This window comes from Notolepis coatsorum (assembly GCF_963971535.1).
Source record: "Notolepis coatsorum genome assembly, chromosome: 3".
Classification (NCBI taxonomy): domain Eukaryota; kingdom Metazoa; phylum Chordata; class Actinopteri; order Aulopiformes; family Paralepididae; genus Notolepis; species Notolepis coatsorum.
In genome coordinates this window covers 147713886-147741384 of record NC_140167.1, presented here as the reverse complement: position 1 = coordinate 147741384, position 27499 = coordinate 147713886, and the positions used below count along the sequence as shown (strand labels likewise).

The window sequence follows — 27499 nt, the reverse complement described above, 5'->3', positions numbered from 1 at the left end:
CCCGTACATGTCCACTTCCATTCATTGTGCTAAGCTAGGCTAACGTGCAGCCAGATAAGACAGAAAACTGGTATCCATCTTCTTGTCTCTCTCTGGAGAAGACTGTAAGCTAATTTCCCAAAATGTTGGCGAGTTCCTTTAAGTAAATGTTCACTTAAGTTCACAAATGTTGTGTCTCATTTGTTTATTACTATAAAATTGTTGCAATCAGATGCAAAAAAACTAAAAACATCTGCATTAAATACTCTCGGAATATCGACATCGGGGCATTGAAAAACTAATATCAGTCGACCACTGACTAAAATGTATATATCACAGCTCTGATAACAAGCCTTTCAAGGCCATGGAAATCCATCCGGGAGAGAGAGAGAGAGTCGGTGAGAGAGAGAGATAAGTGTATAACAGCATAGCATAGGGGGAAAGGTTTACACAGGGTGGTGTGGTATGTGCTGTGCTATATTTGGGCATTCCTGTCTGCATGCGTGGAGGTAAATACTGTAGCGTATACACGTGTGTCATGTTAGCACGTGTGTCCCACACAAACAAATCACAAACACATTTACAGTACCTTCTGCATATTCAAATGAGTCATGTACTGGATGTTGTCTGTGCAAATGTGTAATGTACACATTAGGGCTGTCCCCGACAAAGGATTTGGATGGTCGACTATGATAGGCCAAAATTTGCCGTTAGTCGACTATTGGTAAAAAAATAAATAAAAAATTATATACCATACTTTTCGGACTATAAGCCGTGGCTTTTCCCCCCATTTTTCGACCCTGTGGCTTATATAACGGTGCGGCTTATATGTGACTCGACGTGACCAAACCCGAAAATGTAAAAATCAAAATATTGCTATTTTGACAGCATTGAAATGTTATTCATCTGTTCCCTTATTTGCTAAACTTAATACAACTTGTAAATGAGTTAATTCTTGTTATTTGTCCGACAGTATTGTGTCCCAATGCTAATTACATATGGTAATTAAACATTAAAACACCTGCAGCTTATAGTCCAGTGCGGCTTATATATGTACACATCATTCAATTTAGCTGCTGCGGCTTATAGTCAGGTGCGGCTTATAGTGCGAAAAGTACGGTACTTTAAAAAAAAAAAAAATTTAATCATCCCATTTGGGCTGTGGATTGATTGATTGATTGAAAACTTTATTAACAGATTGCAGAATGGGTACAGTACAGTACAGCTCAATTACCTCAATACATACAATTGTTAAGGGGATGCAGACCAGAGAAAGACTTTCGTCTTGTTTACATCAGGGTCCCCCATTTTCAATTCATCATAACATATATGACATACATGACATACAGATAGACAGTACTGCTACATCTATACATTTATGACATACCAGATTTGCAATTACAGTACTGTTTGTGATACAAAAAGAGTCAAAAAAGAAAAAAAAGAAAAAAAAAAAAGTATATACATTTGACGTAGAAACTGTACATTGGATTGGGTAGGTGGGGGTGGGGGGGGACTGTACATTGGAGGTGGTTGGGTGAGTGGGGGGGGGGGGGGGGGGTTGGGTAGGAGTGGGGGGGTTGGGTAGGATGGGTGGGTGGGGGACACTGTACAAACAAAACTGTACATTGGATTATTGACAAGACCATACTTGGTAATTTACTGTACATTGGAGGGGGTTGTGTTCGGACATTTACAGGGGCCAGTTTCGAGTTGCAGTCTCCCTTAGGTGTTTTTTGAGAGTGTTTTTGAAAGTGGGTAGTGATTCACATTCCTTTACAGCTTTGGGTAGGGCGTTCCACATTGATGTGGCATAATTGCGAAACGTGTTTAGTCCCTTGTTTGAGCCGAATCTGGGTTTAACATGATTTGTGGAGCTCCCTCTGGTGTTGTGATCGTGGTATTCACTGACCTTTGGGAAGTATTTTGTCATGTACATGGGTACCTTGGTCGTGTAGTGTATCTTGTAGACCAGGCCCATTGCAAGTTGCTGTACTCTGTCGTCTACTCTAAGCCATCCTAGGTTGTCAAAGTGGGCAGGGGTGAGGTGGGTTCTAGGAGTAAGGTCAAGCAGTAGTCTGACCAGTTTGTTTTGAGATGTTTGTAATTTTGTTTTTAGCGCCTTTGAGGTGCTTTGGTACCATGAGGTGCAAGCATAGTCGTAGTACCCTTGAATGAGTGCTCCTGCTAGAGTCTTCAGGGTATTCTTGTTTACCAGTGAGGAGATCCGGTACAAGAATCGAGTTCGTTGGTTGACTTTTTTTTATTACATTGGATGCCATTTTGTCACAGGAAAGATTTGCCTCTAGGATGGAACCCAGGTAGGTAATATCTTCTTTCCTTGTGACAATATTGTCACCCACTGTAACTGAGAAGCCGTCGGTCTTGCTGAGTTTGTTATTTGAACCGAAGAGAATGGACTCTGTTTTGCCCATGTGTAATGATAGTTTGTTATCAGCGAGCCATATGCAGATTTTGCCTAGTTCTGAGCTGAGGGTTTTTTCAACCTGTAACTTGTTCTTGTCAGAGACCAGCAGGGCTGAGTCGTCCGCAAACAGGCACAAGTTGCAGTCACAAGCTGACGACATGTCATTTGCATAAATTAGGAACAGTAGCGGACCTAGTATGCTTCCTTGTGGAACACCACAGCTTACTGTGAGGGGGGGGGGGTAGGGTACCGTTTACCTCCACCATCTGCTCTCTCCCCTCCAGGTAAGATTGCATCCAGCTCACTATCAAAACCAATTGCTTTTAGCTTGTCAATCAGAATGGTGTGATTGACAGTGTCGAAGGCCTTTTGTAGGTCCAACATGACCATGCCGCAGTATTTGGGGGGTGCTTAATGTCTGAAGGAGTCGACTGAAGGCTTCTTGTCCTCTGCAAAAGCATGCAATTGGTCCACTGATGGATACATCTTGATATTTGTCTAGTCTGTGTTCATTAGATGGGTGAAATCATCTTTCAGTGCCTCTGTGCCTGTTTTCGTAGGCAGTTAGCCTCTGGTATGCATGCCATTAGCGTTAGCCACGCTTCTAGGCCTCTTTTCTTTCGGAAATTGAATACAGTACAATGAATAGAAGTTGTCATCTAACCAGAGTGCAAACGTAGCAGTAAAGTGCAATAGTAATAGCAATATACAATGTACAAGTGATTCAACTGGAGTATATATAAATTAGTACTACTGAGTAATAATGATAATCAGATGCGTGTACAGTGATACAGGTATAAAAACACTATGGTAGTAAGTCATACTGGCCAGCGGTATAACTAGTAAGAGTAGGTAGGGATATAATACCGATATAGATATAGTATATACAGGTATGTAAAAAGGATTATATGCAGGTATATTCAGACAGATGTGGATAAATATATATATACAGTAATACAGCAAATATGAATATATAAATATATACAGCATTATTGTATCATACAGAGGTATATGGTTAGATTATAGTTTGAGGTAGGTAGTTATGATTACAGTGTAAGGCAGCTGTAGACAGTGAAGGCAGTAGGCAGGTATCAATTGATTATTATATAGGCAGGCTGTGTTACAGGTATACTGCCAGTGCTTACCGTGCAGAACTGGATGCCTCTGACAGAGTTGCCCAGCTTGTCCAGTGGAGGAGACCAACACATGATGCCCATGACGTTAGGCACCACCAGGAGGATGCCCCCCGACACCCCCGACTTGGCTGGCAAACCCACCTGAGAGACGGGGCAAGCAAAAAGATCAGCAAACAAATAAAGACCACACTGGGCCACTAATGCTTGAATAGTATCCATGTCTGACTCTTACCATCTAACCTGCACGGACTGCAACATATATCATGCCAGTTAGGGCACCATGTGTAAATGCACCTGTGTATACTGTTTACCTTACTTTACTCATAGTATATATTCAGATTCTAATTCTTTATTGCTAATATTTATTTGAACATATAATATAATTGATGGGGCATACAGACCCTCATCTGCACCTTTGATTACACGGTTTACTTATCATATTCTTATACTCAATTATATTGTTTACACTGTGCATTTAATTTCCTCATATTCAGATCTAATTGTATTGCCTACATGTATGTCTTTCTACTATTACCATGCCCATACCTGTACCTCCCCTCCCCCCATGCTGCTATGACGCCTGAATGTCCCCAAGGGGATCAATAAAGGAATATCTTATATTAGTCCTCTCACAGCTGCTCTCTAGAATCTCCAGTGGCTATAGGAAACTTAATGGATTATTAATAGATGGCTCCTAGCTTCATGTGTGGTTCCTGCAGGCCTGTTTCCTCTACGTCTCTGTTCTAATATCCATCTTCTCTTTCTGCTAAAGCAGGGGATTTCGAATTTTGAAGAGGCTGTTTAAAAAAAATTAAAAAGGGAGAAATCAAGTTCAAGTTCAAGTTCTTTAATAGTTGTCATACAGAAGTACAGAATACTTTCATACAAAATGCTTCTTACTGTTACGCTCCAGAGACTGTGCTAGACAAGATAGTATCAAATAACATAATAACATAATATAGCATGAATTTAGAAGAAGAAAATGAGGTCACAGTGTTCGGTATAGACATATGTACAATGTTCTGAGTTACCATATAATATACAATACACAATACTATGCAGTGTACTAATGTACAGTACTATCTAGTGCAAATCAGAAATGGGATGAGGTACAATTTTAGGTACAATTTACAGTAAGGTGTACGAGTTGTAGTGCAATCCTTCATCCATAAATATAAAGTGTGGGGAGTGGGTGCTACAGTGTGTTTGTTTAAAGTGGGTGTGTGCTATAAGTGTGTGGAGTGGGTGCTACAGTGCGTTTGTTTAAAGTGAGTGTGTGCGTGTGGATGTGTGTGCTATGTGCGTTTGGTGGTTGTTGTTGTGTAGTGTTCATTCATTGTTCGTTTAGCAGCCTGATGGCCTGGGGATAGAAGCTTCTTCTGAGTCTTTCTGTGCTCGCCTTGAGACTCCTGTATCGCTTGCCTGACCGCAGCAGTTCAAAGAGGCAAAGAGACTGGAGTCTTTAATGATTCTCTTAGCCTTGCCCTTGCAACGCTTGTAGTAAATGTTCTGGAGGGTGGGGAGCCCCCCTCCAATTGTGCGTTCGGCTGAACGTGTCACTCTTTGTAGTCTGCTTTGGTCTTGTGCAGTGCTATTCCCAAACCAGGAGGTGATGTTGCCGGTCAAGATGCTCTCTATTGTACATGAGTAGAAGTTCTTAAGGATCTTCTGGCTGACTTGGAACTTCCTTAGGCGCCTGAGGAAGTAGAGGCGTTGTCGTGCCTTCTTCACAACACTGTTAATGTGTGTGGTCCATGTCAAGTCCTCGGATATGTAGGCTCCGAGGTACTTAAAGCTGTTGACTCTCTCAACCGGTGCCCCGTCGATGCTGAGGGGGCTGTAGTCCTTGACCCCCGACCTCCTGAAGTCCACAATCATCTCCTTTGTTTTGCTGACGTTCAGGGAGAGGCTGTTTTCCTGGCACCATCCCGCCAGGACCTTGACCTCTTCCAGGTAGGCCCTCTCGTCGTTGGCAGAGATCAGGCCCACCACCACTGTGTCGTCAGCAAATTTGACGATTGTATTGCTACTCCGCTGAGCCACACAGTCGTGTGTGTACAGGGAGTAGAGGAGGGGACTCAGAACACAGCCCTGGGGGGCCCCTATGTTGAGGGTGATGGATGAGGAGGTGCAGTTGCCTGCTCTCACCACCTGGGGTCTGCCAGTCAGGAAGTCCAAGACCCACTGGCAGAGGTCATAGCCCAAGCCCAGGTCCCTGAGCTTGGCTATGAGTATGGAGGGGACTATGGTATTGAATGCCGAGCTGTAGTCGATGAATAGCATTCTCACAGTTCCCCTGCCTCTTGTCCAGGTGTGATGCTGCTGTGTGCAGCATATGGGATATGGCGTCCTCCGTGGACCTGTTGGGGCGGTATGCAAATTGCAGGGGGTCCATGTTGATGGGGAGGGAGGAGCAGATGTAGCCCTTTACTAGCTTCTCAAAGCACTTCATGGCTATGGAGGTGAGAGCTACAGGGCGGTAGTCGTTGAGGCAAGCAGGCTTGGATTTTTTGGGTACAGGGATAATAGTGGACTTCTTCAGGCAGGTGGGGATGACAGCCTGTTCTAAGGACAGGTTAAATGTCAGTGAATACTGGGGCCAGTTGGTCGGCACAGACTTTTAGGACGCGGCCGGGGATGCCGTCTGGACCTGCTGCCTTCCTGATATTCACTTTTTTAAAGGTCCGCCTCACCACAAATCGCCTAGCCAAAACTAGTTAGCATTGCAGATAGGGTCATCTGAAATTGCAACATGCGGCCATTTAGTGTTAGCACTGTGGTTCTTAAAATTAGGGTAAAACATAACAAAAGGGTATAACAAAACATATAATCCTCCTGTGAAAACTAAGTTTTACCCCTCACCCCAAATACAGTTTAACATACAAAATTACTGGTAAACAGGAAAGGAAAACAGTAAATCTTTGCTAAAAAAAGTGATGACAACGTGTGATGGCCTATATTTTATTTCATAATTATATTATATTTTGCTCACCTTAGCTCATATTTCACTTTCTTACTCCACCTCTTTATTGTATTATCTGTCTGTCGGCTAATGTCGCACTGAAAACAACCAAAGCAAATTCCTTGTATGTGAAAACTACTTGGCAAATAAAGACCTTTCTGATTCTGATACTACAATACTGTATACAAACTCTCACGATGACCAGTGACCTTAAAAAAGCATTTAGTACTGAAAGTGTGTCAGTTATTTTCAGTATCCTCCTCAGTATCAACACTAAGGTTTACACAGAACAGCTTGTGTTGCCATCAATATTTGAAAATAGGTCTGGCCTGGGCAATTAAACAATACTTGGCCTGGTATACAAGTCAGTTGTAGGGTAAAGTTGGGTGTGTTTATACCGGCAGCCATCAGGCTCTACAACAAAGGGCTCGGGCGGCCGGATCGGCCGGTTCTGCTGCCAGAGCTGTCACTGTCACAACTCGGGACTTGAGAACTAGAGACTCACATCACCGTACCGACTATCTTGTTCCTTTGCACTAGAGACTCATATCACTGGACTCTCACCACTGGACTATTTTGTGTCTGTACTTTGTATATTATTATATTGTATTTGTATCTATACTTTGTATATAGATACTAGACTGTATAGGACTGTGAAGCTATGCATCCCCCACCCTGTATCCCCCCCATGCTGCTTTGGGATCAATAAAGGATTATCTTATCTTATCTTAGTGCGCTAAAACCCAATTAATAACAGAACTTGCATAAATACGGGTGCAATTGTAGTCATCAGAAAAGAGGAAAAGCTGATATAACTAAGCTAGTAGACTGGAGAGGCTTTGTTCACACTTGGCTCACTCTCACCCTCACTCTCTTGGCCATCAGGGAGTGTCCTATTTGACTCTTGTCCTGTTACCATAACAAACACATTCCTGAACTCACAATGGTTGTGACGCGATCCATTAAAAAGACCCATGAACTATTTGAAACCTCCGGAGATCAGAGTGTTTTGATTCATGAAAACCACACGTTATAAGGAAGCACCTGTTGATAGTGTTTTCTTATTGCTCTATATGTCGATGCATCTAAATAATCAGAATGATGAATAACCCTGAACCTAGACTGGGAATGTCATGCAAGAGGAACACGTTTTAGTTCCGTCAAAGAGTTTTGCGTTGGGGGGGGGGCGTGTCATCATATGTACGCACAGTGACCAGAACACCAATAGGACAACAACAGAGTAGGTGGCAGGCAATCGATGTACTGTAATGAAGTAGCCATCATTAAATAAGCTTGCTAGCTCCCATATCCCCTTGACATCCAAACAGAAATAGGAAATAAATGTTAGCAAAGCGCTAATCACCAATTAGCATAGCTAACACCAGTTATATTTCGTATGGCTTATCGCGTCCCGCTCAAGCCTATTGAGATACCCCTTATCTCCTTGTACCTACTGTACACCACCACGAACACAACTTATACACCCACACCTGACCGGGTCCCGCCTCTATGGAGGCGTAGCCTATAAGACCATGGTCATGGTCACCAAACACCCTTCCTCTATTTTCGTTCCATCATATTGGATGCAATGCACCTTATGTAACTAGTAGTATGAAAAAGATTGGAGGAATTGCGTAATGTTGAAAGCTTACCGGAGGTTTGCGTGCCCCTGGCATCTTCAGGGCATGTTTCAGCGACACGACGGGCCTATGTTGATGTTCCTCATCTGTCGGCAGCCAGATCAAGGTGCAGCGTACAACGTTGGCTATCGAGCCGGGTTGTACAACGGTGAGCCCTGTGTCATTAGGCACGGGTATTAGTGTTAGTAATGCTGGGTTGTTGTTACACAACGATGTTGTGTGTTGGCGCCAGGGGGGGATGGTTTGGTGAACGTTCACTGCGGTGAACGGGTTCCAAACGGTCCTGCAAGCGTGCTGTTAAACAACTAATGCTAGCTACATGCTAATACTAATGCTACATGCTGAACTCTACTGCTACGCTGTTCTAATGTCTCCGCCGTGAGATGTTGTCACTTCTCCCTCCTCTTGCCCGGTTCAATGAAGGTCAGTCGGTAGCTGATGTGGGGTTTTTGCTGAGTCCTATTTACCTTTTTACGGGTAAATGGGTTGACAACAGGGTAGATCGTGGCTAGGTAGCCTAGCCAGGTACGTTACCTTTGTGTTCCGGCGGGGTCTGTTGAACGGTGTCCCCATCTGGGAGCCGATGCGTGAGCTCGGCGGTGTAGCAGTAGAGCTATACTACTGCAGGATGGGACTTAACGGCGGGTTAGGGCTCAGCTGGCTAGTTCCTATCCACATTGGCGTCGGGTAGTGGGGCTATGGGTCCAGCCGACATTGTAAACATGTTGCGTGTTGTGCGCAGGCGGTTCCACTGGGTTCCACATCGCCTCACGCTAGGCTGTAGTAGTGTAGTGGGACTGTTTTGTTCTGTCACTCTGCTATGAGAAGGTCTGTCTATGCTACAGCTTTCTCTCCTCTCAACTATTCATGCTGAAGGTCAATCGGTGTCTATTGGGAGAGTATGCGGGGGGGGCTTTGTTTACCTTTTTTGGTAAATGGGCTAAGCTAGGGCTGGTGTGCTGTTGTGAATATTTTGAATGAAGGCGGGACTAGTTCGTTCTGGTCCGCCTCCCCTTAACGTTGTGTATATGGGTTTGCTCATTCTACAGTTGTGGTTTAGTTCTTTTATTCATTTAACCCTTTCATGGTGCACACCACAGTGGAGGTTGCCGTTTGCAACCACCAATGGTGCTCCGTGTTAACATCAGTCCTTTGCTTTTGACATATTGAAACAGTGCCCCGCCCGGCCGACGCCATGGGTGGGTCGGCCTGGCGAGTGGCTGGTGGGCTGCTAAAGCCTGTACCGCCACGGTATGGAATTGGCAGCGATTAGAACTGTGTTCGAATTGCTGTTTTTTCTATTAAAAAAATAGTGTCTGGTGGCGGGGCCTTGAGGGCCAGCCGACGTCGACACATCGCGCGAGGTTGTTGACGTTATTAGCTTTGACCCAGCCGCAAGCTATAACCGCTCAGGGTTCTCCTCTCCGCAGGAGATTTTGGTCTTCTGCTGGAGCGCGGGCGGTATTGTCCTAGGCCCCACACCGCGCAGCCAGAAGAAGAGCACGGCCTCGTCAGCGGCGATGACGAGGCCCTCGACAGGCGGCCATGTTTTCCCCCGCCGGAGGTATCCTGGGCGTTGAATAGACAGGTGTCCACAAGGCCGACAGCCTTGGCGGCCGAGGGATCGGCCATGTTGGATGGGTTCGGCTTGAACAACAAGCCGTCACCGTCCTGCCGCGAGCAGCCCGCTCTCCGATCACTCCCTCCCCCAACACCAGCGGAAAAAGTGGGCTCTGATTGTTTCCTTTGGCTGCGGGCCGCGTGCCTTCGTTGAAGCGCGGGCGGCCCCACTTTTCGCTTCTCATGGGGACAGGGGCTGACACCCAGTTGATGGCTGAGCCTGGGTCTGTCCGTGATAATGTTGTGCCGTCAAGCGGCTCCCACACCATAAGCTGTGTTGGTTGAGCCTGGTGTTACGTCTGTCAACTATAAGTGTTGTCAGCAGGGGGGCTCGAAACCTTTTGAGGCACACAGTGCAGGCTTCCCCGGCCTCGCCTTCGCCAGGCCAGGTATCATGTTGGTGCCTCCCACTCCTGAAAGATTGGCAGTGGTCTCGCAGGCACGCGTGATTTGGGTGGTAGTAATATCACTGCAGGGCTACGGTGTGTAGGAACCCATGGGGTCCTTACACCTTGCATGTCCGGCTGCAGAACAACTCCTCAGCATGTTCAGGAGGGGTGTTCAGTGGGGGGGCTTTTTTCACCTAGAAAGCCCCCCGTATCAAACCGGCCCTTTCTGTCGGGGTCCCCCCTTGGGTGCGATTGCCTCATGGGTGGTGTCAGGGTCAGATGTCCCGACACGGAACGCTCTGCTCGCACGGTTCCAGGGTTGGCTACGCACAGCGGGTGGGACCGGGCCAACTATCTACAGTTCCTGGCGGACCTGCGCCACATGGCGGCGGGTGCGTTGGGAGTGTCATCACATATGACTACGGCAGTACCATATGTCGAGGTGGATGGAGAGAACGCTGAGGCGGGGACTTGTGTTTACACAACCCCACCCGTTTTCGGGTTTGGTACAGACCCTATTGTCAGGGTCACCAGCAGTGACAGCTCTGGTCAACGAGATCCAATCTCTGTGGATGAAGCAAGCCATCGTCGTGGCGTTCTCCTCCCGGTGTTCTCTGGTGCCTGAGAAATCGGGAGGGGGGGGGGTGTCAGACCCAGGCTGGACCTGTCCCATGGGAAGTGTTACAAAGGGTCAGATTAAACCGAATATATATATTTATTGCCTGAAATCCCATGTATAATATTTGTATATCGTTTGATATCCCTTGTATATTCCTTGTACAATATGCACTGAATATCCCTTTAGTCTACAGGACAGACCATAATATTCGTTCTCCTATTGGAAGCGATCCCCTAGGCGCCAGCGCCATACCCCCCTCGAGCTGACTTGAAAGCTACCGCCAGGACTTGCCCAAACATGCCCGCTTTTCGCCCACGGCTACGAGACCGAGAGGCGACAGAAATGAGATAGGCACCATTTGTCCACGGTACATATAAATAGGGCGCAAGAAATGTAGAACTTCCCTTGCAGTTCCCTTTCAGTTCGTCTTCAGTTCAGTCTGGTTCAGTTATCCAAGCAACGTCTCACCCACTAAGCAACGTGGGCATAGCAGGGCTCGCATTGCCCCAAGATAGAGCCTCGTGTTATCCTAATACGTCTGTTTGTCGTATCGTTCGCTATTTATTAGTAAACCTTCATTACGAGTCAAAGACCACGTGGAGTGAGTAATTGTGCGTCTATAATAGAGCACTTATTGCCCGTGCTAATAGTATAGTAACGTCAAGGTCAACCGTGCACTACCGCACCGGAGGATATCTACACCGGAGCAGCAGCACCACGGGGGATTTACACCCCGCCCGCAGTGCCACTTCTCCGGCAAGGATTATTATTCTTCATTCTTCACCAAGCTACTGGAAGCAGAGAACCGTCTACACCCACTGCTGTGGGATCCACGTGCCCGTAGAGACATCGCTCAAGCCCGTTTCTGTCGTACCAGAGACGCCACGGCTCCCACGGCTTTCACCTACCCGGCGCGCAACCTGGGACCAGGCTGCCTATCCCCGCTGACACAGGGGTGACATCGCCTCCGTGAACCATTGACTTGCATAGAGCTTTGGCCCCCTCTGCTGGCTTACAACCGGTAGTACCCCCTATCCCAGAATAACCATAGAGATAATTCTTAGTATTCACTATTGATTTGCCTGCACATTCTATTTGCCTTATAAGCGCATCCCAAGTGACCAAAGTGATGTAATCTAATATTCCCTTTATGTAATAAATATTGTAAACGAGTATTTTGTGTGGAAAACCGTGTTATTGTGGGAGTGTTCTAATCTAAAATACTTATGTACAGTATTGGCCAGGAGTACATAGACGGTAGTGATTTAATGATATCAGTACTTGATTAATACAGTCAGGGAATTGTACCCCTCAGTTACAGGAAGGTTCAGCATTTTTTGGATCGTCTCCTACCTGTTGAACACTGTCAGGTGGGGGTCTGGTTCTACTCCATAGACCTGTAGGATGCGTATGCGCATCTCCGATCTTCCATCCTAGGGCTTACCTACGCTTCCTTTGCAGGGTTAGCGTATGAGTACAAGAGGCTGCCGTTCGGTTTTCTCTGGCTCCCCGCATCTTCACCAAGTGCGTGGAGGCCGCACTGGGGCCTCTGCGTCGTCAGGGGTTACGGAGTGTATTCTGCCCTGACGACGTTCTGGTCCTTCGCGGTCAAGGTGGATAGTCAGGTCTCGTACCAGGCAGGTACCTACCAGCCTGGGGTTGCTGTAGACTGGAAGTAGAGTACTCCTCTTCCCAGTCAACGGTTGGAGGGCTATGGAAATCCCTCTCAGAGCAACACGCTCGGGAGGTTCCGTCCTAGGACGGTTACGGCGCTGTCTCACGTCACGTTTTTCACCGACGCCTCCCTCGCTGGTGACGCGTCGGGCCAACGCAGTAGGGGGCAGCTGGCAAACCATGCTGCCCGATCTGCGCTACATTCAATGTGTTGGTGTTGAAAGCGGTCCTTCTGGTCCTCAAACGGTGTTGATCAGGACGGACAATACGACGTCAGTATCGTGTATCGACAGACAGGGGGGAGTACGCTCCCCCCGTCTGCACCAGGCGGCGGGCGGCTGGCTATGGGCGTCCTCCATCTGCGCGGCCTGAGGGCTCCCCACATCCCCGGCAGGGAGAATGTGGGTACAGGTGTACTGTCGCGGGGCGGTCCTCATCCTGACGGGTGGGGATTACGCCCGGACATAGCCAGGCAGGTCCCCATACATCTGTTAGGTCAGTTGTTGGGACGGGTACGTTGAGGGGCGCAGGTTCTTGATCCTGATGGTGTTACCATCCGGAATGCGCATGCTCCCTCCACTGTCGCGCTTACGCGGGCAGATGACGTATGTTCCAAGTGTGGTGTAAGGCGGGGGGCCGGGACCCAGTCTCCTGCCCCCTGGATGCTGTCCTTAGTTACCTCCAGTCTCTCCTTGATAGACTGTCGGCTTCGACGGTGAGGGTATATGCAGCAGCTATATCCTCCTATCATGAGGGATTTGAGGGGATGTCTTGTTCAGCCACCCTCTTGTGAAGCGTTTCCTGCTTGGCGCTCGACGCGTTAAGCCGGTGCAACGCTCCTTGGCTCCGACTTGGGGTCTTCAATTGGTCCTCGTCGGTTGTCCTTGGCCCCGTTTGAGCCGCTCGAGCAGGCGCCGTTGGAACAGCCGTCGTTCATCCGCCTCCTCACGGTGGTGAGTTAGATGCGGGCCTTCACCTGTCATGTCCGGTCCGTGCTTGGGAATTACCTCAGCCGTACTCAGGACCTCGGGGTCACCGTTCAGCTTTTTGTCTGTCACAGTGGTTCTCATGCCGGTGAGGCACTATCGAACAACGCCTGTCCCATTGGTTGTGCGAGGGCATTGCCCTCTGCTACACGTTGGCTGGGCAGGATCCCCCTGGGGGCGTCAGGGCGCACTCCACTCGTGGGGTGGCTGCCTCTGTCGCTCTCCTGGGTGGGGCTTCGGTGGAGGATCATGGTCCTTTGTAAGGTTTTACCTCATGGACATGACCGGGGGTTCTGTCTCCCAGGCGGTTCTGGGGTCTGTGGCCTTTCCTGCTTCCCGTCCTTTGGTAGGGTAGCAGGAGTGTGTGGGTATGGGCCACAGTGTGTTAGGTCACACGTGGTTCCGCCTGTGCCGTGTGTTCAAGGGGTTCTAGTTCCCTCTTGTTCGCACTCAGGTGGAGTTCGCCCCCCCTTCGTTAGGAAGGATGGGGTGACAGGGCTCCCCGCACACCTTGATGTGGGCTTACGGGTCCTCAGGGGGTACATCTGTCGGGTCTCGCGTCCGCTCTAACCCATATCTCAATAGGCTTGAGCGGGACGCGATAAGCCATACGAAATATAACGATAGGTTATGTTATATGGGTATTGGCTGAGCGTCCCGCTCTAAGCGGCCCCGAGTTCCCTTTTGAGGGATCTTTTACTGGAACGGGATTTTGGCGAGGAAGGGTGTTTGGTGACCATGACCATGGTCTTATAGGCTACGCCTCCATAGCGGCGGGACCAGGTCAGGTGTGGGTGTATAAGTTGTGTTCGTGGTGGTGTACAGTAGGTACAAGGAGATAAGGGGTATCTCAATAGGCTTGAGCGGGACGCTCAGCCAATACTCATAACTAGGTTATATACATAACCTATCGTTAATGTTTGCAACTCAATATTTCACTTAACTGTCATGATTTCATTTTGAATACCATGCTAATGATTTCCTGCATAGCATGGTTTGTGAAAAGCCTTTGTACAAGACAACATGTAACCTATAGTGAGTAGCAAAAATCCACTGACATTAGCGATGCTAACCGCGATTAGGGCAAGGCCAACGTTTATCTACTTCTGTTCTCTTTGCACACATCTTTTGGGGAGAGACTCGAGGGACATTCAGGATGAAAGCACTTGATCAGGTGTCACATGGTTTTATCCAGACTGCCCCTGGAGACTTCAGTGATTCCAAATTGCAGTTGGTTCACGAGTACTAATGTCCCAATATGAAAAGAAAATATACTAAAAACCACTGGGTACTAATTTGGGGTTAACAAGGTTTTTGTATTAATCTTGTCAAAATAGCTGTTCACAGCAACTCAAATGAAAGCAATATGTTCCATTCCCAGTACAACAGGAGCTGTAAGACTGTTTGTCACTTCTCATGTAAAGAAAACGAACTCACGTGGTAAGAGTCCTTCATGTTATGTTTGTCACTTCTCATGATGTAAAGAAAACAGACTCACGTGGTAAGAGTCCTTCATGTTATGTTTGTCACTTCTCATGATGTAAAGAAAACAGACTCACGTGGTAAGAGTCCTTCATGTTATGTTTGTCACTGCTCATGATGTAAAGAAAACTAACTCACGTGGTAAGAGTCCTTCATGTTATGTTTGTTGTCACTGCTCATGATGTAAAGAAAACGAACTCACGTGGTAAGAGTCCTTCATGTTATGTTTGTCACTGCTCATGATGTAAAGAAAACTAACTCACGTGGTAAGACTCCTTTATGTTATGTTTGTCACTGCTCATGATGTAAAGAAAACAGACTCACGTGGTAAGAGGCCTTCATGTTATGTTTGTCACTGATCATGATGTAAAGAAAACTAACTCACGTGGTAAGAGTCCTTCATGTTATGTTTGTCACTGCTCATGATGTAAAGAAAACAGACTCACGTGGTAAGAGTCCTTCATGTTATGTTTGTCACTGCTCATGATGTAAAGAAAACAGACTCACGTGGAAGGCGAACTGTCCGGAGAAGTCGTACATGCCGCAGGAGTGCATGAGACTCAGGGTGTTTCGCACCGCCTCGGGGTTCAGCACACGCTCGCCTGTGATTGGACAGAGTCCGCCGTTGGCCAGGGTGGCCGCCATGACGCTGGCACTCTCGCAGGTCACCTCGATGGAACACAGCTGGGGGTGCACAAACACAGATTACCATGCATTTACTTTACTCTACTTCTGGCTACAGTATAATCACCCAATGCACCTGAACAGCAGAACTTCCATTTCAAGTAAGAAATCTCTTGTTTTCATATATGATATTTCATGTCACACATTTAGTTAAATAAAGTGTTTACTAGGTGGCAGAGGAGCACTATGACGTCACATGAAGACAAGCGGTGGCAATATGATGCCCCCGGTTGAAACACTCTTACAAAATAGCTTTGCTTGCGTTTTAAATTTCTTGGTTTGAAGAATTTTTTTTCACTCTAAAATGTATGAAACAAAGACAGACGGCATGCGACGACTTAACATAAAGCTAGTTTAGAGGCTTGTTTACACTGGTGCAAAAGTAAAACGCTGTATAAGGATGTATTCTTAGTCAACTTGCCTAATTAAATCAGGGATCACATGTTAGATATAATGGAGAAAAAGGTGCATGGATAAAGAAAACTATCTGTGTGAATACACTTAATCAAAATAAATACACAAATTAAATTCAGATGTGTTTTACTTAACCCAAGTGCTTATACTAATACACTGAGGAGCATGTAGTAACTGTTGCTGGACACATACAATGCTACGTAATGCACACTTAGGGGTGAAAGGTATCAACCCCATTAACCCCAAGCCCCGTGTTCATGTACAGAGCTGTCGCCTCCTCAGCAGAGCTATCCCCTTACATTCCTCTATCTATGCAGAGTTGGATGACGTCCCACTGTCAAAACGTCATAATTAAATTGCACGGTGGTCTGTGCGGCCTTGTTTATTTACCGTGTCCATGGAAACTATGATGAACGCAGTCATGAAGGTATGGTTTCCTTATACAGAAAAGACATAGCACTATAGTAGTCCGTTTACCTTTCTGATAACTATATCACTGGATAACTCGTAAATGTTCAGACAAGCTTCATTTTTGGTTATTTGTGATACTCTGTATACTATACAAACCCAATTCAACATTATAGCCGCATTTCCTTTCAAACTAATTTGATGGCTGATGTCCCGATTTGGTACACACACACCACACAGACACACCAGTAGCAGCCAGCATGTTACTGGAAACACACTATCGAGGGCGGGGTGAAGGGTTACAGAGGCAAGGAAACTATAAAAGAAAAAGGTCATCACGTCAGAATACCAGCGTTCCATGCTCTGCTTGGCACCAATTCTATTGAAGCCTGTATTAAAATTAAAAATATAAAAGCTATCCGAGGAAATATACATCAACCAACACATCAAACTTTAGTTAAGAATGCAACAATTTGCAGATGATTCTGACAGGTAATAAACTGTTTAAATGAGATGGCGACTCCGGGGCGGCTACGTGGCGTAGTGGGCAAGGCGCTCGCCACGAATGCGGAGACGCTGGGCTCGCCTGTTCGAGCCCAGAGCTCCACATTGCTTTCAGTTTAGCTGGTCGTTCATACTAATACACATTGGCCGTATTAGGGGGTGGGAAACTGATGGGTGGGGATCGGGCGTTGTGGACAGCGACTCCTACAGGTCGGTTGGTGCGCCTGCGCAGTAGAATCAGGAAGTGTCGGGGGCAGCGTGAGCCTCCCACGCGTTACTCCTCGCCACTGAGAGATCGAGCTGCGCAGGTGAAAAGATGAGACTGCTGTTACCTCAAGTACCGGAGGGGACTTGTGCTATGTATGACTTAGTCCACATTGCAGCCGGCTTGTGGGAGGAAAGAAACAGCGTTCGTGACAGGGGAGGGTTGAATTGGATGATACGAAATTGGGATGGGAGAAAATATAGAAAATGGGAGAAAAAGTGGATAAAAAATAAAAAAAAATTAGATGGCGACTCCCTTCAACTCAATGTCGGCCGAACCGAAGGTTTCCACACTGTGCGTTCGTGATGACCCTTCCTTCTTTTACAGTTTCCTTGTACAGAGGCAGGAAGGAAGGTCAACACAGCCATAGAGAAGACAGTGAAAATGACAGTAGAGGTCAACATAGAGGAAAAGAACAGGAAGGAGTAGAGAGAGAGAGAGGAAGAGAGAGTGTTAAGAGATAATATGGGAAACAGAGACCAATAGGAAAGACAAAATAAAGAGAGTAAGTATAGAAGAGAAGAGGGACAGTGGACCTCTTTATGTAGCAAAATGCACAAGCTTTTTAAAGATACTCATCAAACTCATTTCCACTTAAAATTGGATTATAAATGAGTGATTGGAAACAGTCGGCGGCGCACATATTCTGTGTTTTAAGTAAACAGGGGCATAGTTATTAGTTATAGATTCTATATTCATAGTTATAATATAGAATTTGAACTACTTTAACCGTTTTAACAATCAGCCTGTAAAACCGAAAGTCAATGATTTTTTTGCATCGTTGGCCAATAAGTAGGAATGATGATGAACAACGTAGATTAAAATACATAAAGGCATCGATTCCAATGTTTCCACAAACCAGAGGAGTACCTTGCATCGCTTTGTTTGACATCAGTAATGGCACCTATTATCCTGTTTTTTTTTACTCCAATAGTCGACACAAAAATGTAAACATCAAGTTCCTCAGCAGAGCATGGAAGGTGGGGACATTTTTTGTCAAACATATAGCTTGCACTAGTCCATCTTGGGAGCTTAGGCTGCGGTTACACTAGGGCCGATTTCGTTTTCAGTTTAAGTTTTTCGTTTTTCAGAACGCTACGTAATGGCAGGCAAATTAGACATCGTTTTGTCTCCTGACCACCGAGTGATGTATATACATGTAGTACAATGCCAAAGCAGTAGGTGGCGATGTAGTTCAAACATGAAGGCAATTTTCAACCAATCAGAAAGGTTGAACGAGTCACTCCACATCCTGCTCAAAATCTCAGAAAAGCCACCATCTTTATACCTCACATGAGCCATTTAGCTACATAGCATTTATTTTTCAGCAAGAAATAAAGTGCAATAAACAAAACCGGATACATTCACTGTGTGTTCTGCCTCATTTGTTGATGATTTGTTGATGAAACAAAACTAACATCAACACAATTGACCACCAAGAGCAGAGTTTAGTCTCACAAAAATATCGCAGATTTTGTTAGCTTACGTGCTAACGTGATTGGGATATGCCATTATAACAGTATAGCATTGTGGCTAGCAGGGTAGTAACGTTAATGCTAGCAGAATGAATGGATGTACACTTTATTTAACATATTGCAGAATGGGTACAATACAATACGGCTCAATACAAACAATTGTTAAGGGAATGCAGACTGTTGTAGCTTGGACTGGGCTCCTTATAACAATAACTTGACAACATGTTGGTAGCCGCAGCTACTTGGGACAGCTCTGCTGTAAACACTGGAAATAACTAATGGACGGAGTCGAGGTCCAGCCAGGGGAAAATTTGGCGTGAGTCTGTACTGCGCATGGGCATTGGGCAGAACAGCTCCGTATCCGGCTCGCGCAAATTACATGGCACCATTGTCGGCGAGTTTCGGCGAGTTTCCAAAACGAAAACAGCCTTTCAGCGTTGCCACTAGAAAAACGTGTTTTCCTGCCAAAACTGAGTTTCTTTTTAACTTGGACATGCAAACGTAATCATTAGAAAATAGAACGTTGCCGTTTTACACCAGTGTAACCATGGCCGAGGATCCTAAATGCATCATTATATGCTACCTGCAGTTTTTTCATTTTTGCTGTGCTATAATTACACCAGAGGTGGGTAGTATAAAGCGGATTATACAACGGCATGCAAATTTCTCGATTCTGATTGGCCATTCACACGTCTTTATTGGTAACAATCCACGGTCCTGGGCTCAGGACCCGCCCACAACCAAATCACATAACCCTCCCCGGCTCACTCCGGGAGAAAACAGGATCGCGGAGAACAAATGGTTATGTTGAAAGCACCATAACGACTAAATATGAAGCGATTCTGTCAAGGGGAATGTGTTAGTATTTTAAACAATGTTGGATGATGTAATTGATGGGTCTTGACTCAATCTAGAACAAAAGAAAAATCGCGGATTGATTGATAGATTAATTGATTGATTTAAATTTCTTCCTTCCTACTTTCCGACTGCAGCGTTCTCTCTCACACTGTCCGACGCTGGCGTACCCACAAACACACACATACACACACACACACACACACACACACACATACACACACACACACACACACGCACACACACACTGTGACACACACACACACACACACACGCACACACACACACACACACACTCCTGTCTGCAACAGCGGGGGAGTCAGACTGAGAGAGAAGCAGCGCTGTTTTAAGTGAGCATGGTCTATTGAATTGATTGATTGGTTGATTGCTAATTTTATTACTGTACCCCTGGTTTCCAACTGGTTAAGTTTAGGCTAAAAGAAATAAATAAAAAAATAGGGCGAAGAAAACGTTTTTTTCCTATAGGGCAAAGAAAACGTTTTAATAAATTTTCAATCAATCATTCCAATAATACACAGTTGGATGTGTTAGTTGGTTGGATGCACTTCAAGCTGCTTCCACATGAGGCAACTTCTCTCAATCATTCCAATAATACACAGTTGGATGTGTTAGTTTGGTTGGATGCACTTCAAGCTGCTTCCACATGGAGTTGTGGGAACTACTTTTTCTGGCGGATGGTTTTTTCAATAAATCTTCGATTAATGTGTGTTTATTGTATAGAAATAAGGTTGGATGAATCTGGCAGTTGTATAAAAGCTTTACACCACGTGCAGTCGTGATTTGTGACCAATAAACCATGCCTAGGGGGGTCTAACGACCCTCGGCTGCGCCTCGGGCCTAACAACCACCCCTAGGCATGGTTTATTGGTCACAAACCACTCCTGCGTGTGATGTAATGCTTAAGTACAATAGGCTCTGAACAGGCTTATTTTCACATTATCTGTACACGTATAACATTTTCGTGCCAGCATATTGGCCTGTGCATACAGTTTGCAGCACTGGCTGCACATAAACATCATCATGTGTCATCATGAGAATGTTTTAACAATCAGCCTGTAAAACCAAAAGTCACAAAAATTGTTTGTATCGTTGGCCAATAAGTAGGAATGAGAATGAGTACAGTAAGTAGAAATCTGCGCCCAGAGTATCTGCTGGTTTCAACAAATTAAATCCAATACTTTTTAGGACCTTTTTAATGCCACTTAGAGCTAGATTTAATAAAAATGTCATGACCATACTAGCAAAAAATAAATAAAAAAAACACTGAACTTGCCAATTTAAATTCTTGTGCGTTCCATACAAGCTCTCACTAAACACACTAAGCTCCCGGAAGCCACGCAAAAAACAAAGACTTCAATACAAAACCATTTCATATATTTAATAATATTTGATCTCCCGACAGCTAGAATACCTGTACAAATTTAATTTAAATTAAGTAAGGGATAATGTATAGCTACGAGGTCATTGTCGCAAAATAATTGACCGACAGAGTTTAGAATACCGAGGCGCCTCGCCGAGGTGTTCTAAACGTCAGTGAAGGTCAATTATTTTGCGACAATGACCGAGTATAGCTATACATTATCCCGCTTATTACATGGCTAACTTACTAACAATATACCCAATTCATTTTACACCATCGACAAGACGAGATCAATTGCAGACGCAGTCGTTCTGTGGCTCCGCTGTCAGTCAGCCCAAATAAAGTTATTATTATTATCGCCGGCAGGTGTGTCTGATTGCACTGATGCAGTGTGTGTCAGTGGGCTTGATTGCTCCAGCTGCGAACAGCGGTCATTATTGCTCGGTCGCGATTGTGATTTGGTCAATAGCGCTAGTTACCCGTATCACCGGTCATTATTGCTCGGTTGCCCCTGGCAGCGGTGAATTATCGAGAAATAACTGACCGCTGCTAGGGGCAACAGAGCGCTATTGACCAATCACAATCAAGCATTTCGGCGAATGTGCAAACGCCATGTAATAAGACTTTTTAATGATGAATTCAATACTTTTGAATACCCCGCAGATACCCTGTGAGACATAAAAGGAACTCCAGAAAGACAGGATCAGATAGAGGAGAAGACCGTTATAGAGAAAGAGATCCTACAGTGGTAGAGGATAGATAATGTGCCTCAGACACTACATCCTACAGTTGCTCCACTCCAGCACAGTTGTACTCACTTGAAAGTAAAAGTCCAGGATGGAAGTCATGTCAGTTCCCTCAGGAAAACACTACAGACAAACAGAAGAGAGGGGGGGGGGGGGGGGGGTTAGTCTGTGCCCTGGTTATTCATATTACTGCATATTGACTACTTAGTTCAACTTCATTATTTTTTTTATATTGTAAGTGTGGTAGTGAAAGTGTTAACCCTTTGTAGTGTGCTAGTGAAAGGGTTAATCACCTCATAGACCAACAATGTCATTAACTCACTCATCCACTCTGCCCCTACTGGTGCTTCACAGGCGATCATCAATAATACCAAAAGAAACACTTTGCATATTTCCCAGAGACATGCGGCTATTATCCGGTTTGCTTGAGCCAACAGCTGCACAGCCCCCAAGGAAACAGCCGTTCCGTGGCAGTGATGCCTCAACTAACATTAAGACGAAAGTAATTATTTACTTTACTTACAGACAAACAGGATAACAGCCATGTGTCTCTGGGTGCTGAGGACATTTACAGACACTTCTCTCTCTCCATGTCTCCGTCCTACTCTTTCCATCACACGCATGCACAATCGCATATACACATAACCAACACTCATATCTCTACGTCAAACAATCATATCTACGTTATTATCCATATCTCATATTATGTATGTCAATGTTCCCCTTGTTTTATCTACTATTACATATAAATACTTTGTTAGTTGCCATCCTATAGAGATCTAGGCTAGGGCCCATTGCTGTATCCTAGTTCTCTCCATGTTGCAACATGTCATTCTGTCAGTAAACTATCTTCAAGCAGACCGTTGTCTGCCTCAGTGAATCATTTAATTATTCCATGTCACTGGGAAATATGCAAAGTTAAGGTTTTTTTTGTTTTATTCCTAGTCAGATTTGTCTATGCCAAGAAATGTTTCAAGCTCATCCAATGTCTTTATTGCAAAATATCATACCGTCATCATAGTAAAGTATACAAGCTTTTGAAACGGGGGCCAAATGGAATGTCAATTATGCGGTCTGCATGAACAAATGACAGGAAATCGATGCAGTCCGTTTTAAAATATTTACATTTGTTGACAAGTTGAAACAGTCCATTGGTAGTGACTTTTACCAATACCCATCCGTATGCTAGTTTTACCAGTGTATGAGTCATATGGGGGAAAACAAGCACAATACAGTAGCAACAGTCAGGTGTGTGTGGAAGGAGAGAGTATGAGCAAGGAAACTATAAAAGGAGGAAGGGTCATCATCATGTCAGAATAACAGCGTTCTACACTCTGCTTGGTGCCAGGCGAACCAGTTAATTCATTTATCCACTCTGGTTGGATGGTGTATTGTACTTGTGTTGTATAATGACAATACATTTTATTCAAATCTCATTTTGAAATCGCTACCCGTTGAGTGGATCAGCATGGTGCAATGCCACACCTCCAAAGCATTTTTGCACATTCTGCCACTGTCAAATCAAATCAAATTTATTTATAAGGCCCGACAACACACGTTAATGTCCCCATGGGCATTAACGTGTCCATAGGCAGCATAGCGATCTCAAAATGAGATTTGATTAAAATGTATTGTCATTATACAGCACAAGTACAATACACCATCCAACCAGAGTGGATAAATGAATTAACGTAAATTAAAAAAAAACTTGTTAGCAAGAGATTTGAACCTGGGACCATTGGATGCACAGGCAGCCGCACTAACCAGTTGAGCTAAACGGTCCAACGTTAACTGTGAGTGACTAATCGATAGTTTACACTTGTCAAGTGCCAATTGCGCTTGTCGTCCAGTATTGGCATTAATAAATAAGATGTCATGGTCTACAGTAGGACTTACTACTATGATACCCATTAAAACAAGTAATTCAGGGCGCCCCAGTGGCGAACCACATAGCGCGCTCAGCCGCGACACGGCCGACCCGTCGTTATTTGCTGAATGTCTTCCCCCCACTCTGTCTCCCATTCCTCCTCTGTCTCTCTCTACTGGACTGCCCAGTAGAAATAAAGCGATAAAACCCAAAAAAAATATCTTAAAAAAAAAATTATAATAAATAAATAAAAAAAAATCGAATAATAGAAGCCTACTTTGCTGGAACGATTAATTTCAAACGTATACAGTGCGTGTGTGCTTTTGTGTGTGTGCTCACGCGTTGAGGCTCGCTAAGCCTTCCTCCACGCATTTCTGGAGCATTTCTTTATCCACTATGGTTGGATGGTGTATTGTACTTGTGCTGTATCATAACAATACATTTTTATCTAATCTCGTTTTGAGATCAGTCGCAAATCGCTTCCTGTTGAATGGATCGATTGCAATGCCGACTCTCTTACCCCCGTTTATGCTCGTCTTCACAGCCTAGAATATGACACGCCCACTGATGTCACGGTTCGCAAGGAAAAAAACAACTATTTTTCAGTTCTAGCCGAGCACCAATTTTTCACGTTCCGAACAAATTAATCCCGGTGTGAACGTGCCGGCCGGTTCGAGATTACGTTCAGGAACCGGCTCCAGCACGGAGGCCGGCCGGTGTGAAAGGCCTAATAGTGACGTCATGACTCTTCCTTCTTTTATAGTTTCCTTGAGTATGAGGCGGAACTGACGCCTGAACACTTAAGGTAACTAACTTGCGTTCAGCGTTTCTCTGATTGGCCAGGTCATTTCTAGTCATGTGACATGTACGCCCGGTTGCCGCGGCATTATGCATACGCAATCCCCCCTGTTTTAACATAGACGGTTAGCTCAACTCGTTCCTCAGCTTGCTGTCGAGCCTGCGGTCAGTTGGTGACAAGTTCTAATCACTTTTTTTTTCTTTTTTTTTTTACGTTTAATTAATTAGAGTCTGTCTTTCTTTCGCCGGTTAAGTTTAGGCATTCTTTCGGAGTTGGTTAAGGTTAGGGTTAAGTTTAGGCATTCTTTCGGAGTTGGTTAAGGTTAGGGTTAAGTTTAGGCATTCTTTCGGAGTTGGTTAAGGTTAGAGTTTGTCGCAGAGCATGGCAATAGAATGCCTGTCTTTCTTTCGCCGGAGCAGCAGCCTATTTCCGCTCTGCCGCGGTCACATGGGCGTCGTGGCCAATCAGAGAAAAGCTGAACGCAAGTAAGTTACCTTAAGTGTTCACGCGGAACTGACATCATAGCGGGAGGGGTTTGCAGGGCTGGGGGCGGTGAGTCACAGCACACATTCCATAGACATTCTTGTCTGTGTACACAGAGTGTTCACTGTATCCAGTGTATGATATATATATATATATATATATATATATATATACACACACACGTACTATACTGTACACATGTCTGTGTATATGTATGCTTGTCTATCAACAGTTTTCTTTTTGCTTGTTGTGTCAGATGGAAAGAGGGAAAGATACAGACATGAAGACAGATAGTTTGAAATGGAGAGGAACGGAGAGAGAGAGAAAGGAATACAGATATCTATAAGAGACATCCTTGTATTATAGTTGAAATACTATTTTCAAATTAAACATTTCCCCAGTTACATCAATATTGTCAGAACTAACAACTATTACTAATCACTATTGGCCATTTTAGCACTCACCTTGCCATCAACCAGTAAATGCTTAGTTTTAAGTTGATCAATCTAGTGTGATCTATGCATGAAAACAATTACTTTTTTTCAGTGGATCTCGTAGTTACAACAATATTGTAAAAATTAAACAGTGTTGTTGTGTTTATATGTGAAGTAACGTTATATCCAATGTTCGCTATTTGGCCAACCGCTACACGCCCAGCCAGGCAGCCACGTCCTTCTCCGGGGAAGACACAAGTACTGTCGGCTTACTTCACTTCAGCATTCCGATTAGTATATCAATGTAAACAAAAGAAAAAGCCCTGAAGGTATGTACAGTAGTTCTCAGGAGAGCTCCGCAGTAGGTAGTTCCTCTCCAGTGGGGAGTCCCCTGAACTGTTTGGTCCAAAAATACTTAGTCAGAGAGAGAAAGAGAGAGAGAAAGAGAGAGTGTCCAGACCTTCTTTTCTTTCAAGTAGTAGCCGATGGCGAAATTCCTGTCACCTGACTCACGCTCCGACTGGAACCTATGGCACAGAGAGGAGACACACCCCATCAGACAGAAGAACATCATGGTGTATTATGTGTGTTTTTATGACATGTTGCCCTTATGTCAACATCACCCTTCACCCTTTGGTGTGTGGTGTGTGTGTGAGGGTTAGGTAGACTTACGTGGCGTTACTAAAGCCCACATACTCGTTTCCCGCCATTTTGTTGAAAAAGTTCATGACCTGGACCAACGAGAGGCAGTTTTAGAAGGAGTGCAACGATGTAAACAGTAGTACGCATTATCCTCTTCAATTCTACAATACTTACATAATCAAACTTCTCTGCATTGCTTGCTCCCTGCTGAAAGAGAATCGAAGGAGGCAAAAAAACATTTAGGAGAAGTTTGTTCAGAGAAGCACCCGAATAAGATATTATCACTACAATGATAACACTACTGCAGACGAGTTAAAACTACTGAATTAGCAGATTAGGCAAGAGAAGCTTTATAAACATGGGTACAATCTCAGGAGATTAGGGAAGTAGGTTTGCAAAATGAATGAGGTTAGCTTGGAGCTAACCATTACAGAGATGAGACATTTTAGTTAAGAAAGTGACATTTAGTCAATGTGTGCTTTACTGCATTTTTCTAGAAAAGATGTTTTTAGTGCAGAAAATGAATCAATGACAGAAAGGTCCAGTAGGCTACGTATTAGGGGTGTAACGGTATACGTATCCATACCGAACTAATGCAACGGTACGTTAACCACTAACAGAACGCACGTGCAGAACTTTTTTGTGTACAGAATTTTTATTAAGAACTCCCAAGTTCACCCCTTCCCAAAATATATAATTGGCGCAAAGTGCCAGGTGTTTGTTCAACCCATGCACAACACAGAGCTTACCTGTAATTTAGCATAGCCTCATAGTGTGGCGAACACACACACACCCTCTCTCTCAGTGCGTGAGGTGGAAGGGGCTGTCTCTCGGAGATCAAATTAATGATATGAAGCGGGACCTGCATGACGCTTTTTTCTCTATTCAATAACGTTTACCCTGAGAGATGATTTACAATAAAGTTCTAAAACAGAAAAGTGGGCTACTTAATTATTTTTATTAACAAGTCAATTATTCATTCGAATATAGAATATTCAACAGTTACTGCACACTACATCACCCCTGAGTAGAACATGGAAAGCCAAACTTTCCGCCACTGTACCAAAAACCCGTACCGAACCGTGATTTCAAAACTGAGGTACGTACCGAACCGTAGTTTTTGTGTACCGTTACACCCCTACTACGTATGTACAGTAGTACATGTAGCATTTCAAATCAGAGAAAAGTGCACCATTTTATTCAAGATGTATGGACCTTACTGCTCGGGTATGTAGTGTGTGTGAGTCAGTCAGTCAGTCAGTCAGTCAGTCAGTCAGTCAGTCAGTGAGTGAGTGAGTGAGTGAGTGAGTGAGTGTGTCCACAGATACACGTGTGTGCATGTAAAGTGTGTACTGCGAGTCATCTTATATTCAATGTGTGCGAATGCAAATACACACACATGTATGATTTTAGGTCAACACGTGTCATTTGTACTTTGAAGCCAGCTTGAGTGCCTGGCAGCCAAAACAGAACAGAGAAGAGAAAGGGGGGGGGGGGGGGGTAATCTTCCACTGAGAATGAAATGCATTCCTCGTAGCCTTACATACTTATGTCATATGACACATACAACTTGCTTCATAATGTTGACCATTCCCAAAAACAGCTATGGAGACACAATGCACATTAA

General features: G+C 44.8%; 1 protein-coding gene across 3 annotated transcripts in view; it reads right to left on the bottom strand.

Annotated features, from left to right (window-relative positions):
- Positions 1–27499, bottom strand: part of LOC311224637 (glutaminase kidney isoform, mitochondrial-like) — a 133264-nt gene that overhangs the window by 27577 nt on the left and 78188 nt on the right. For 2 of the 3 annotated variants that reach the window (XM_084309703.1, XM_084309705.1), the window contains exons 8-13: positions 26047–26079; positions 25903–25961; positions 25691–25757; positions 21720–21770; positions 15423–15599; positions 3553–3684 (exon numbers count right to left, since the gene is read on the bottom strand). In XM_084309703.1, coding sequence (XP_084165829.1) covers positions 3553–3684; positions 15423–15599; positions 21720–21770; positions 25691–25757; positions 25903–25961; positions 26047–26079 — 519 coding nt within the window. The remainder of the gene's footprint in view (positions 1–3552; positions 3685–15422; positions 15600–21719; positions 21771–25690; positions 25758–25902; positions 25962–26046; positions 26080–27499) is intronic. The other variant, XM_084309704.1, reaches the window with a different exon arrangement.